Consider the following 15,142-nt stretch of genomic DNA (forward strand, 5'->3'; position numbering starts at 1 on the left):
ACAAATTCTGTTTCAAAAGCAAAACAACATGAGTTGCTTATTACGTGAGTAAATTATGAATTCAATGTGAATAAATTATGAATTCCGAGTCTCAGTTTGGCCATGCTTGACCTGTACATAAAGTATATGGCATATAATTATAAAAAAATAACTTCTAAGAAACAGTATATTCTTAATTTGCTTTCGAGACATGAAAAACGCAGTTTGAATTTTGTCAATCGGCCCAGTAGAACGGGAGATATAGCACTGTCCCATTTTTTTTTTTTTTTTTTTTTTTTTTTTGAGCAGTGTACATGTAAATTTATTACTTTATTGGAAATGCAAGGGAAACGTACCGTCATTGTCAAAAAGACTTTTTATTTTCCTGAAAAGGGTAAGTGAAAATATTTTTTCTTTTTAAAATTGCTTATTTTTAATATTAATTTTATTGCTTATTTTCTTTCATTGTGAGAAATTAGATTTTTTAAATTTATTAATGTGTAGAATTCTAATACGAAAGTATAGAACGTGGTTTAGGAATTTAAGAAACATGGAAATGAAAGCTGTGAATGATGTTGATATTCAATAATAAATTTTTTCCCTTTTTTTATTAATATAAAGCTTAAAAATTTTTAGAAAATAATGAAGATTGTTTACTTACTAGTATGTAAGAGATAGTGTCGTTACGTAGCAATAAGGTAATTTTGTAAAGTTAAAATGTTCCGCAATATGAAATTAAAATTTAAAAAAATCTGTTTTTATTTGTATAAATACTCAAGCTTAAAAATATTGACCCTGTATGAGAGACTACGACGTTGTTTACAGTTTTAATAACTGTTACAATTCACTTACCGTATTTAATAGTTTGAAATACAAAAAATTTAGTATACTTATTTCTACATCTGTAGAGAATACATTGTGACGTCACAATCTTAGTCCCACCCATTTATGAACGTCACATAGCTCCGCCTTCGCAACTTTGTTTATACAACGTTTACTGGCGATTTTCAAAAAAATCGCCGCTACTGATAATCGCCAAGCAGTGGGCTAAAGCACATTTTCACCCAGAAAAAGTTATAAAATAATACACATCCAGAAATAAGTGTCAAAAGTAGATAGTTATCTGATATATACGTAGATCGTATGAGCAGGAATGTGATATATTAATGCATGTATAAAATCGGATCGAAAAGTAATTGCCCTGCGTTTTCGCAATAGACGCACATTACTCGACTTTTAATGCTAATTTAGCAACATAACAGAACAAAATTAGGAATTAGATGCCTAACAAATATAAACATAACTTAATTCCGTTTTTCCCCATGTATTTTCCTTTTCTCCTTAGCACCCATTCCCTAGCACTAGTCTTACGGTCAGCATCAACAACTTCGTTCGATGTAAGCAAGTAGGCGCTCAATCCCGGAACGAATGCTATTGTTTGCTGGAAGAGTCCAAGATTTGTAGGTGTGGTACGTGAAAGTAGGGATGAGCTAAGAGGAGAAAGGAAAAGGGATTTTGAGTATAGGGAATTTCAGTCGTTTCGGAATTGAGCGCCTACTATGAACCGGCTACTGCTTTGTGAGTAAGTGTAGTATTTATTATTCTTATTGATTGTCTGCCCTTTTTTTTTTTTTTAATTATGATTACCCAATTTTGAAAATTCTGTGTTAAATTTAAATAAAATGTAAAAAGAAATAACACTTGTTATTTTCTATAAAAATATGGAAATACATATATAAAACATAATAATAATATATAAAATATATAAATATACTTCTCTATAAAAAATGGAATTAAAAGTTTCATGTGCTTCTAGATCTCAGATATCTTGCCCTCATTGTGAAGTAACATTCAGTATTAAATGTAATATGTACCAACATATCAGAAAGTATCATCCAGAAAAAGAAGTTCACAAGGTTTGTAATAAAATTTGTGGTCTCTGCAGTCTTAAATTCCAAACAATGAAGGAATTATTACATCATATAGAAACAGATCATACTGATATAAATTTGGAGTATGAAAATCAAGTATTTACTTCTAAAACTGAATTTGAACACTGGAAGGAAATGATGGAACGAAATACACAATCTTCTTTCATTATTTCATCCAGTAAAAAGGCAGTAAAAGAAGGAACTGCATCGTATTATCAGTGCCATAGAAGTGGGCAAAGTAAAATTAAAGAGTCAAGAAAACGTAATATTAAAGTAGCTGGCTCTATTAAATGTGGTATTACGTGTCCAGCATACATAAAAGTTTTAGAAAAAGAAAATGAAATAAAAGTGGAATGTCAGTCTGTTCATGTCAGTCACAAAACAGAAGTGGGAAAATTGCCTCTCTCGAAGACAGAAAAAACTAATCTAGCTAATTTAATGAAACATGGAGTTCCACCAGCAAAAGTATTGTCAAAAATTCAAAAGTGCTACACACCTTCAAAACGGTTGTGTATAACAAATTCACAAGATTTACGAAATATTCGTAAAGACTTTGGGATTGACAAAGACATTATGCTGGATAAAAATGATTTCGTGTCTGTAGATATAACAGTTAGAAAACTGCAGGCAGAACCTGGCAATCCAGTTTTAATATATAAACAAACTAATGAAGAACTGCCTCAGTATCCAGGTCTATGCAAATCGGACTTTTTATTAGGTATTATGAATAGTGCACAATTAAAAATGCTTGAACGACATAGTAATCGTATCATGATAGATTCTACCCATGGCACAAATCAGTATGGTTTAAATTTGACATCTGTTTTAATTAATGATAACAATTTTGAAGGATTCCCAGTGGCAATCTTGTATTCTTCAAAATTAACCACTGAAACGTTTGCTGCATTTTTCAGTTCCATTAAAGAAAGACTTCCAAATTTGAAGACAACAGTTTTTATGTCTGATGATGCTCCGGCATATTACAACGCATGGTGCTCTGTGTTTGGAGAGGCAGATCATCATTTACTTTGCAGCTGGGATGTGCAACGTGCATGGTTCAAAAATTTGAATTCTAAAGTTCGAGATCCAGAAATAAGAGTAAAGATTAAGTCAGAGTTACTGAAAATTCTAAAAGAAATCGATATTGTAACTTTTGAAAGACTTTCCGATGCTTGTATCAGTGATTATGTGTTGCATGATGAAACTCGAGCTTTTGGAGAGTATTTAACCACATACATGCAACGTAAGAAACAGTGGGCATATTGTTACCGAACTTATTTGGGTGTTAATACAAACATGAAAGTAGAGCGGTGGCATCGGCAACTTAAATACGAAGAAGCTAGTGGAACAGTTATTAAAAGATTAGATAAGTCATTGCATTTTGTTTTAACTGCAATAGCCAAGAAATTAATGGGTCAAATCATTTCTGTGGAACGGCCAAAATTAACTTCTAGAATGAAGGAAATTAGAAACAAACATGAAAGGAGCAAATTCATGGCTGATTACGAATTATACGAAATAAAGCCAAAACAGGCATGGATTGTATCTAGAAGTCAAGAAGGACTGATTCATACAAATAATGTGTATTTTGAAAAAGTGTGTTATTGTAACATTCGATGTCATGAGTGCGACATCTGCATTCATCAGTTTGTTTGTTCATGCATTGATTATAGTGTGAGATTTCAGATATATAAGCACATTCATTATGTATGCTCAGTTTGTGATATAGATTGTGGTACAAATGTTTGCTCAGAGAAAGATGATTTGATAATTGACGTATCTGAAAATGATGAGCAAATTGAAGAACATTATGCCATCACACAAGAAATCAGAAGAAAGGAACATTCAGATTTTGAAAAAGAAAAGGAAGAGTGGCATGCAGAGTTTCAGTTTTTAACATCACAGGCTGACACAGAGGATAAAAAACAAAAGGTGAGAGAATTCCTAAAAACTTTAAGAGCATCTTTTGCTACTTGTGAAAAACTGCCAACTATACCTTCAAGTTCAGAATGTGTTAATGAGCCAGTGAATAAATTTATAAAGCATCAAAGGAGGTAATATGATGATTTTAAAAAATTCTGTGTGCATTTAATTTAAAAAGAAATTCATAATTTTTGTTAAAGTTATTTATAAAGGATGTTGTTAGCAGAATTTGCTTTTTGCTTAATGAAACTTCATGTAGTAATTGCCAGTCTCAATTTAACTTAATGCCTTTCAAATGAACAGAAATGCAAAAGTTTTGCTTCAGTATTTCCAATTGTTAAATATGGTAACAATTAACATTTATTTCATAAGTACATAAATTTAACAAACTGATACTTCTTAGGAAACTGAATCAGATGTCATGCAAGTTTTTATAAAGCCAGCAATAGAATTAACCTGGTTTAAGTAGAAATATCAAATTAAGTAATTTGATAGCAATTTTGTTATATTTTTTACTAACTACTATTCTTAAAATACATTGATTAATCCGACTGAGTGTAAATTGGATATTGAATTGTTATTACAATATGTTAAAAAGCAAAATAATAGATGAATACCTAATAAAGTACCTTATGTTTTTATTTTAACAGGAACTAACTCCTAGCCCGGGTCTACGGACTGAAAATAGGGCATGGGCAGGGCCGTAGGAGGCAGTTCGCTACATGTGGTCAACCATGAAATTGTAATGTATTTCTTCGGTAGAATTACAGTGTCCGCAAAAGAAATTTAAGAAACAGCTCAATGATTATAAATAGTACCATTAACTGCTATTATTAAAACCAAAAGCAATATTAATGTATTTTTAATTAATCTTTTGAAATTATATCTCTGTATATTAAATAAATGATCTGATTTTGGGGGATGGTCTGCCCTCCTAGAAAGTTTATGGTTGAAATAAATAATTTTTTATAAAAGACGTTACCCATTAATTCTTGATGTATATAATTATTTACTTACTCAATGTTGCCAACAAAGGGATGTTTCATCCTGCTGATATTAACTTTGGTTTTTAGCAGTAAAAGTGATTACACCTTCAATAAATGCAGCCTAACAAAAAAAAAAAAAAAAAAAAACTTTGGTAAAAGTTTACAATTGGGTGCCCCTTGTTTATTGGAGATTTTTTTTTTTTTTTTTTTTTTTTTTTTTTTTTTTTATGTACAGTAAGCACAATTTCAAGATGGATGCTACACAAAACCAAAATAAGAAGTCAAAGAATTGCACAAACTCTGTGTCCATGTACACATCAATCTGTTAACACTTAACATCCCAGAATTGCACAAACTAGGCATTGCACACTGCCTTAAATTTGTTCATGTACACATACATCTATTTTCATTTTAAAAAAGTCAAGAAGCTAAAACAAAGTTAAAACTATCATGGTAACCAGAAATGAGGTTTCATTGCCAAAATTAAAAAAAAAAAAAAATTGTCACTAATCGAATGGGCACCCAGTTCTACACTAGAGCCAAAACTTTTCCTGCAATACATACACACATAAGGTGCAACTGGACACAGAACTGATAGTTACAAATTTAAAAGGTTCTAGAACATAGCAGCAGTTTTTATATTGCTATATTGTAGAAGATGAACTCAAAAACATGATAAAACAAATGTCGTAGTGATCGCAGACACTTAAAGGAAACAATGTTTGATATTTGGAAGAACCGTTTAAATTAACAGTCAGCAAATGCATTGTATTAATTCTCATGAAAACCATTTAATGCTACAGAAGTATGTGATAAAAGTAACAAGTATGCTTATCATTTTATTGTCATTGTGATGCATTAAATATATAGTTGCTGATTAACATTAAATATTATGTATATGCATAAAAAAGTTACAGCTCTTCGCAAAAGTATAGCATTTCTAGGAAACATTCTCTAAGCTTAAATAACTACAATGAAAAGCAATTACAGTAGTGCCCGTGTATTTGTGGGTAATTAATTCCAGAACATACGAATAAACACTATGTAGAACAAAATATCCATGTAATATATATAAGGTGATTAAGGCTGATCTTTGGAATATGGTAACAGGTAGTTTGGTGACATTTTGGTAGGCGATAAAGGTTACTAGCTAGGACTTTAGTGTACAGGGATAAAGTCAAGAGTGTATGCAATGCCATTTTTGTGCAATTCTGGGATGTTTTTTTAAGTGAAAATAGGTCAACGTGTACATGGATACCGTGTATGTGCAATTCTTAAAAACGCAGTAAGCAGTTTGCGATTCTGCACTTTCTCCCAATTTCGCACCTAATCTATGTCATGATTAAGAATTTTTGTTCCATAAAAGTTCTAGTATAAGCGTAATTCGGCTAGCAGATTGTTGGAAAAAATGTTGAGTAAAAAAAAAAAAAAACATGGCTTTACTTCGTGAAAACAAAATGGTGTCCAAAACAAAACTAGCAGGTTGCTGTAGCAGGGTTGGTCGCCAAAAAATTGCCAAGTTACCATAATTCGAAGATTAACCGGTGATTAAATAAGATATCAATATTAATACTGAATGATAAAATACATCGTATACTATATCACTTTATAGACTTCATTTTTAATACAATAATGAAAAATTTACTCTCCTCAAGTTTTTTCCTCGATAATGGATAAAACATCACAGCTACTCTCAAGTTGAGAAGCATTGGTAGCTTCAAAACTCCAACAATTAGAAAGCACTAAAATGTAAAAAAAAAAGTTTCTGAGTGCAAGAGATGCAATTGAATGTAACTAAAGAAAAGCAAATAGTTAAAAGTGGAGCTGAGAGAATTTAATAGAAAAAATCTGTGTATGCAAGAAAGTTTGATGCTTGACCATTGATAGCATCGTCCTCTGCTGACACTTACAAGCATCATGAGGAAGAGATCGATTAAGAAGTGTTCAATTCTGAGCAGCAATATGTAACCTGAAAATACATACATTCCAATGTAACATTTCCATTTACCCATTTAGTTACATTCATTACTTACTTACTTACCCCCAGCTCGGCTGCTCTACTGCCTGTTAGATTACTACTATCAGCATTTATACTCAACTGGCAGAGCATTTTATTGTCGCTAGGCCTAGCCAGAAATCTCTACAGAATATTAAAATTTGTTGCAGAATTTATAAAGTTACTTGGGAAGATGGGTAAAACACATGCATGTGAATATAATTGGGGTTACAGTGGGAATTTCAGTGCTTAGCTTGTTTCTATGGTTGTTTTTTATATTTAGCCATACACTATTTATCACTAGGCGTAGAACTTGAAACTTCAAGATTACTTTTTCCACCATTGTTATATGTAGATACCAGGATACAATTGTACTATTGCTTTCTACGTGGAAGTTTTCCTAGCATTTGCAGTGTTCCAGAAGTACTAAATGTGAGATTGTATTGTCCTATGTACAGGTATTAAAGATGGACATAATTGTTTAAAAACATTTATACACAAAAATAAATATAATTGACAGTGTAAATTGAAACAATTAAAAGAAACATACAGCTGCTATTAAAATAAATTTTAAACTTTTAACAGACATGATTTAACAACTAAAAATTTTTATTTTTTACTCTTAACAGTTGATTTTAATGCCATCACTCACTAATCACTACGATGAACTCTGGCATATGGTTGAAGCTGCATGGAATGAAATACCATATCTAATCATCCAAGTTGTGTTTATCTTGATGCTGAGCTGGATTATAACCATTGTTTTTGCTAGAAAGGACAGCTCTGTGCACTGAATTATGTACGCTGTGTACCTCTAATCACCAGAAAATTTAATCATGTTTTCTTCCCACTATTCTGTATATATGTGTAATAAATAAGATTCTGCTATTTGCTTTCCTTCCTGGTGTAGCACATTTAATGTATAGCAGTGTATATGATATGCTTATGGAGGAGTAATCTGCAAATCCCAAATGTTATGTAATTAATACAATCATATGTTCAAAAATAAAGTATCAATTTGCAGACATTGTCACGTCTAAATTTAACAAAAGCCAACAATATTCCTATTAAAATTCCTTCTAAACAATACATGAAAATATATTTTCACCATCTTTAAAACCTACACTAACATGAAATTTTGAAAAACTCCAGTATTTGTTTATTATCCCAACCCCCACCAAAAAAGAAAGATGCATATTGAATGTCTGCAATGCTAAACACCACATAAATTTATGTTTTATGGACATCTCAATGACTAGATATTTATTAAGCATTGGTTGGAATCCATCAGTCATTTAGCTATCTCATCACTGACAATCCAGTGGGTAGATGACTACAAAATGTTAATATCTTCTTCAGGATTCAAATACAGGCCACATGATTATGGAAATCACTAGAAAGCCCAGCAGTCATACGAAATGACCGCTGTTCTAGATATTATAAATTGTAATTAAAATTATTTGTGCAAAGGCATCTGCTTATTTAAACTGAATTACCCAGGGCAGGCAGCGAGGACGCCCCTTTGCTTACTGCCCCACGAGGTTGTCCCCTTCTACTTGCTTAAAGTAGAGTGCAATGAAGGAAACCATTGGCGGTACATTTCTTAAGAGTCACTGCTAGCTCAATAAATAAAGGTGATTTAAATAATAAAATGTTAATTCACATGTCAAAGATCTCTTTGTACATAACATTTCTTGTGTAGATCTTTCCATCATTTTTAATTTTACGTCCGTTCTTTCACGAACTCTTGAACAGGCAGCATGAAGTTGACCATGTCCAAATGCAGGCTCAGGTAAAAAAATGACAGCACACTTAAGCGTTTGGCCCTGAGACTTATTGATGGTCATAGCAAAGGTAAGTTGTACAGGAAATTGTCTACGTCTCAATTGAAATGGCAACCTTGTGCCATGGCAACTTCACCCCATTGGGTAGTACAGTTACGCAAGCAACTAATAAACTATCGGGGACAAACAGACACTTAAGCCGCATATATATATATATATATGGGGTGGAGTAACACCATCTCCTCCGAAACAGCTGGCTCCCGGGCTTAGTGAAGCACACTGTTGGATTCCGCAGGTCCATGGCATGCCATTTTGACCATTCGTGTCTTCTTGGGACTTAGACTAGCCGAGATATTAATTAAAAACTAATTTTCCCATTTGTTTTCCCAAAATTTTCCACTTTTTTCCTTCGAATGTGATGTAAAATATGTGCATTTCTTGAAAGAAACATATAGCAAGCATCTTCCTTACTTCTCAGTAAATTAAGAATTTTAAGATTAAAATATAAATAAAATTCATTAACATGTAGAATACTGAGAGCTCTTCTTGTGATAAGAGAATTTTGAGTGATTATGAATTATTAACATTTGCATGGTAGAAATATGATCACATGGCCTCCTCGAAGCTCTTCTCATTATAAGCAAACTATAAATCATCATTGTTGGGGCTGCCAGATGTTTCAGAATAGTTTACGTTGGTTATTTATCAAAAATCTTGACACCTTTAAAAAACAAGATCCATTATAATAAGGAAGAAACAATATCACATCCTTACCAAAGCTTGGTTTAATTTATTTGATTATAGCACGTAAGGGTTATCAACCTAAAACGATGGATGTCTTTGTGAAGGACTTTCTGGGGAAAACTGGCTCGTATCTACACTAGAAAAGCCTGGAATTCATCTTTGAAGTCATTTTTAAGTCTTAAATTGATATTAGCTTTCTATGGAAATACCTTGGCAGCTTCACAAGGGCTCTCTCATATTAAAATTTGAGTGCATTTTGCAGGATAAAAATTTGTTATTTAAATTTAGTGTGGGTGCAATATATTTTTCAAAACTATTCAGAATAAAATTATATACACATTAAAAATTCTGAACATGCAAAAACTAAAAAAAAACTTCTAGTATATTTTTTGTCTAAATATATTACATGATAGTTTTTCCATCCAAAGATTGTGTAAATAATTTATATATTTAAACCAGATTCCTTTCAGATATACAATAAAATAATAGGTACTTTTCCGTTTTGCCAGCGCAAGCGATAAAGTCGTCAATAATGGTACAACCGATGCCAAACGGAATGTTCTCGCTGGTAACCTTTTACGCCTCATTTTCAAAACAAGTCGTAGCTTTTTCTTATCAGATTGATTGTTTCTTTCAATACTGGCATATCATTACATAGAATTTTTATCAGATAGTTCAGTTTTATGTCTAAGGCAATTTTCGGCAATTAAGTCAATTAGGATGCAATCACAGCGTTTACCCGAAGCCGAAAATATAGAAAAGTTAATGTCAAGGGTTAAATTCATCAATTCTAATGAGAATGCATTAGCGAAGTAAAGCACTGCAGTTTTACATAATTTCTGAGTAAGTTATTCGTACGAAATTGAAATATTTCTTGCATTTAGACTTGTGTTCCAAATTAAGATTTAACATGAAATTAATGTAGATAATTACTGAGAGCATTAGATTTTTGTAGAGTAGTTTACGTGACATGAGATCGCTTGGGGTCACGTGATATGAACCGGCGAATCAGGATGTTGAACCATGAAAGCATAGTAAATTCTTAAATTAATGTCTTTTTACAAATTTGTTGTCTTTATTTATTGGCTTTTTATAAAATTTTAAGCGATATTAAAATGTTTATGCCTTCTTTTTTAAAAAGAATTCTTAGAACTAACATATTTTTAAATATTTTTTATGTGTTTACTGTATGTTGTCGCCAATAAAGTCTGCTTGGCGAGATTTGCGCCGGCAAAACGGAAAAGTACCAAATAATACAAGTTGTCACATTTATTTACAAAATGTTCGTAAGTTTAAATTCATTAATTATTCATTTGAATATAATACAGAGAAACAAATATTAATTTTTTTCTAATACAATGATGAAATTAAAGTACAAAAACACTAATTATTACATGAATGTACTGAAAATATTAAAAGAATTAAAACTGAAATTTCATATATTTCGCAGTGATTTAAAATAAAGACAAGAGTATACTGAAAAGCTATACATGCTAAAATGTTAATATTTGGTATGTATTCAGTTAGCATCTGTAGTATTTTCAAAAAAATTTTCTCTAGTGAAATTCACATTGCACAAGCATGTTTCAATTTATGCGCAGAAATTTACTGAGCGTAAGAGGCGTATCTTTGACGTGACATCATCTTACACGTAGGTCAGATGCCACGTGACCTCCCTGCGCGTTTGGGGATTTAGCGCTGACCGGGTCAACTAGTTGGCCTTGGTAGGATCTTAGACACAGGCATCCTGGGTCTAAGACCAATTTTCTCTCCTTTGGTAGATTTTGAATTGGCATAACAAAAGCTTGTTGTAATAATAATGTAACGATGTAGACCACCCTCGAGCATTTTCCGTATCCGTATCCGCACTCGTATTGCCGGGATATCGCAGCAAGGCCCAGTGGGCACGTGACGATAATATTTCCTGACAAGTCAATAAAGTCATTAAGGTATCCGACCTCGTTCGGGTACCATTTTTTAAGAAATGGTTTTTATTTTAACTATAAACGTATTAATTTGAAGATAAGCATACTAATGAGTGAAAGCAGTTTAAAAATTAATGCTAAGTAATTTTAATTTTGCAAAATAATGAAAAAAAAGGATAATCTTTGCTTAAATTTTGTCATTACGGCAAGAAACACGGTGAACAATGTATACATAAATATACAGTTTTTTTAATTTGTATTTATGTTTACACTTATTTTGTATGCAATGAAGCAAAATAATTAAGAAATATTCATATGTTCTTGAGATATGTCAAAATATATAGTATTAACTGCATATTTTCCTATTATTGCATCCAAAATCTAAGAATAAAAAGTAACAATTCAACTTCTAATTAATATTTCTAAAATCTTCTTCAGAGCATGCATCAGATTATATGAAACATGCATAGAAAGTATCATTTAGTTTTATTCATAAAATTGTGAGTTATGGCTGTTACCATTGGCAATATTTACTGAAAAACACATTTTTCAGAAAACAAGTTTAAAGTTTTCATAAAACAATTTCTTAGTGAAAAATGCATCCCTGATAATTAAAATCCCCTTCTTTTTAATTGACACCTTGTTTGTATTTTCACAAACATTGCGCTTTTTCTTTCGAACAAAGCGTAATTTTTTTCTTTGGGTTTTTGTTAAACTTGTGGAATGGCGCTAAGAGTCATGATTTTGCACTTTATCAAGTTTTAGAATTCCCTGCTCAGTGTAAAATTCAGAACACACAGCTAACCTTGAAAATGCTTCAAGCAAACCTATAAATCCATCATTAAATAACAACACTTGTTATTTAATGTTATTTAATGATTGCTCCAAACATTAATGTTCACGAGGAAGAATTTGCAATAAATGCCATTAAAACGTTCTTTGATAGTTTGAGTTTTGCCATGTATGCACTTTTTTAATAACTCTTGTTTATGTAGTCAACTCCATATATGTAGGTGTAATTAAATTCAAAATATATGTTGATATACCAGAGGTTTTTGGCTGATTTTTTTCTTTTCTGCAATTGCACATTGATAGTTGCACCAACACGTTGATTGAGGAGGGCATTGGCTTCGAAGAAGAGCTACAATGGAACAAGCAGCTAGTACAGCCTGCTGCATCTCAATTAAGTTTCCAACATTACTTCTAATTGCAATCCCTAATTCTGTAGTTTATCAATAAAAGAACCGATCAGTTTACCTTTCCCTTTCAATCCAGGAGTGGAGTTTTTTATTTTTCGTAGTGCACTACTAACCTTTTTCTTTACATGTCCAATGCATTCCAGTTTCTTAACCGAATCTTTACCATATATATTTTTCACAATTAAAAACCCCTTAGAATCTCTATCCTCATAATACTCCGTGTTCTTCAGCTTTCGTAATTTAATAGATCATTCAAAAAGCGAATAAACACCAACTGCTTCCATACCCGAAGCTGCTTCTTTATAATTTGCAGAATAATTATGTTACGCTATATATATTATGAACTACTATATGTCGTGCTGAAGATTGCATTCCATTTTGTTTAGTTTGTTGTAAATGATGCAAAAATGTGACATAGCCTTCAAATCAAGACTGTTAACGCTAACCGACAAAGCAGTAACACATCCAATCAACGTCGAATACCTTCTGCGCCAAACTAAATACGAAATTAAGGGAAAAAAACTACCGCTAGATTCTTAAAATGTATTACAAAATACTAAACCTAGTACGATGGTTGAGAATTTACAAAATCTTGATGTCTATTTAAACGCTCACTTCCGGTCCAGAATATTGGTACTTCCGGTTTATTCCGTTACAGAAAAATGCTTATAACTTCAGTTCTAATTAACATATCAACAAGCAAAAACTTGTATTTGATAGCTAAAGATGTATTCTTTAAGATAATGTAATAAAGTAAAAATCGAAATTTTGTACGAGGTCGGATACCTTAAGGTGGTAAAAAGGGGGTGACCATGCATCACAGAGACATAGAAGAGCCTTAACACAAGATAAGCCAAATTCAGGAGCTGACAGACAGACAGACAGACAAAGTAGACAGATGTCTTGTTTTGCACCCGCTAAGGCTTTCTGCACCGATGGGCGAAAAATCAAGCACAGGTGCGAAGGAAAGGTATATAAAAAGAGGGGCAATTTCGTATTTGAGGAGAGTAAAAAGGAACTTCGTACATCTTGTACGAGTTCAAAAGGCCAGGAAGAAAAGATGGGACAAAATAAAATTTAAAATAAATGGCCCAAAAATAATAGAGGGAAAAAGAAAAAAAAAAAAAAAAAAGGGCCTATAGAAAGAAAAGGAAAAGAAGTAGAAAATATCCTAAAATACGATTGTGTCCATGAGTGTAGTTAAAAGGAGAAGAAACTGTCTTCATTTACAATAAATAGTGTCTCACAGGTGTGTTTGTGTAGTGAGTGTGTTTGGTAATGGTGAATAGATGTGTTACTGGGGAAAAAACAAATATTGACGGTGTTAAAATGCTTCGTATCAAGGTATTTAGCATGGAATATAAAGTAATATGTACGCTTGCATCCTGAGATATCAACAAAGGTCATCAAACAAAAGTATATATTAATTTAACCAAAGTAACTTATGCTACTTTCATTCTCAACATTTTCATACATTTTTCAAAAAGCAGCAGCAGACTAACAACATAAAACCATATACAATACAAGACCACAACCGCATACACCCAAAAAAATAAATAAATAAATAAAATAAAATATATATATATATTTATTTATGTGTGTAAATTACTGAGTATATGTATTAAAAACACAAATTAAACAGTATTTATTAATTTAACTATCATAATTTATTACAAGATTAATTATTTTACTATCATAATTTATTACTAGTTAAATAATGTTAATATAACACAGTGAGGCACACTGTTATTTATATAAGCTCATAGTTCTAAAAATTCATTTAAGGCGGTGAAGAATAAATCATCCCTTACATATGGACATTTAACAGATAGCAAAGAACAGTATGAGAAAAAATCGGTGAGGTATAATATTATTTAAAGGCGAAACTATATTCAAGCGATCTAGAAAGAAAAGAGAATCCAGAAGATCCGAGAGGGAAATAGCGCGATGCCCAAATTATCCCTCTCATCCCCAAATTTTCCCTCTCTCGAGATTCCATAAGGGCTTTGTAAGTGTTGACAGACGTGAACTGATAACGCTGGCGTCTGTTTCGAGTTGATACACAAAGGAAGCCACAAGCAATGGCAATTTCAAGTATTTTTTAATGCTTTAAACTGATGAAAAATTAAGATTTATTGATTTAAAGACACTTATTTATAGAAATTTGATTTAGTTTAGATGAAAGAAAAGTACTTATCTTAAAATTCCAGGCTTTTGGAGTATATCCTTACATTGTCCGCTGTTTTATTCTCGTCAACATCGGAGCCGAAATTCATTGAAATGATATAGGTTTTGTAGGGGAAAAATAAATATTTTTCAAAGAAATTTAATTGATAATCACCAAGAGGAAAGGAAAAATTTTCACTTTTTTACGGAGCGCAGCGATCGTGCTGCCGCTTGCCTCTTTCACAAACGTCTCTGATCAATTCAGGAGCTGTGAGGTACACTGTGGTGTATGTTTGTGTTGATGCAGTGAGTAACAAAGACAAATCAGACAAGTGATAAAAGAATAATTTAAAGAATACATGAGAAAGTAGAATAAATAAATACAAAGCTATATACAATAAATGACACAGTATACACAATAAAATAAATTAAAATACAAGTTACAAATTGAAATATAAATTCACAATATGAAATTCGTAATAAAAGTACTAACATATATACAAGGCGGT

At 31.8% G+C, this 15,142-nt stretch overlaps 1 protein-coding gene across 3 annotated transcripts; it reads left to right on the forward strand.

Moving 5' to 3' along the window:
• Positions 1–237: 237 nt before the first annotated feature.
• LOC146993114 (uncharacterized) lies at positions 238–4,809 on the forward strand. 3 transcript variants are annotated; one of them, XR_015038302.1, is made up of 2 exons: positions 238–373; positions 4,484–4,809. XR_015038302.1 is itself a non-coding variant. In XM_085806961.1 (2 exons), exons 1-2 carry the CDS (start codon positions 1,767–1,769, stop codon positions 4,488–4,490), a joined length of 2,205 nt encoding a protein of 734 aa, XP_085663087.1. In that variant the 5' UTR covers positions 1,675–1,766; the 3' UTR covers positions 4,491–4,809. The 3 variants fall into 3 exon arrangements, 1 of the variants encoding a protein (XP_085663087.1); XR_015038301.1 differs by lacking the exon at positions 238–373 and adding an exon at positions 1,012–1,561; XM_085806961.1 differs by lacking the exon at positions 238–373 and adding an exon at positions 1,675–3,964.
• Positions 4,810–15,142: the final 10,333 nt, after the last annotated feature.

This window comes from Stegodyphus dumicola, chromosome X1 (genome assembly GCF_044657685.1).
Source record: "Stegodyphus dumicola isolate Sdum_Otavi_A_Nest chromosome X1, ASM4465768v1".
In the NCBI taxonomy this organism is placed as follows: domain Eukaryota; kingdom Metazoa; phylum Arthropoda; class Arachnida; order Araneae; family Eresidae; genus Stegodyphus; species Stegodyphus dumicola.

Excerpts from the sequence above, each read along its gene's own strand:
- LOC146993114 (XM_085806961.1), top strand. The coding sequence starts at position 1,767 with ATGGAATTAAAAGTTTCATGTGCTTCTAGATCTCAGATATCTTGCCCT.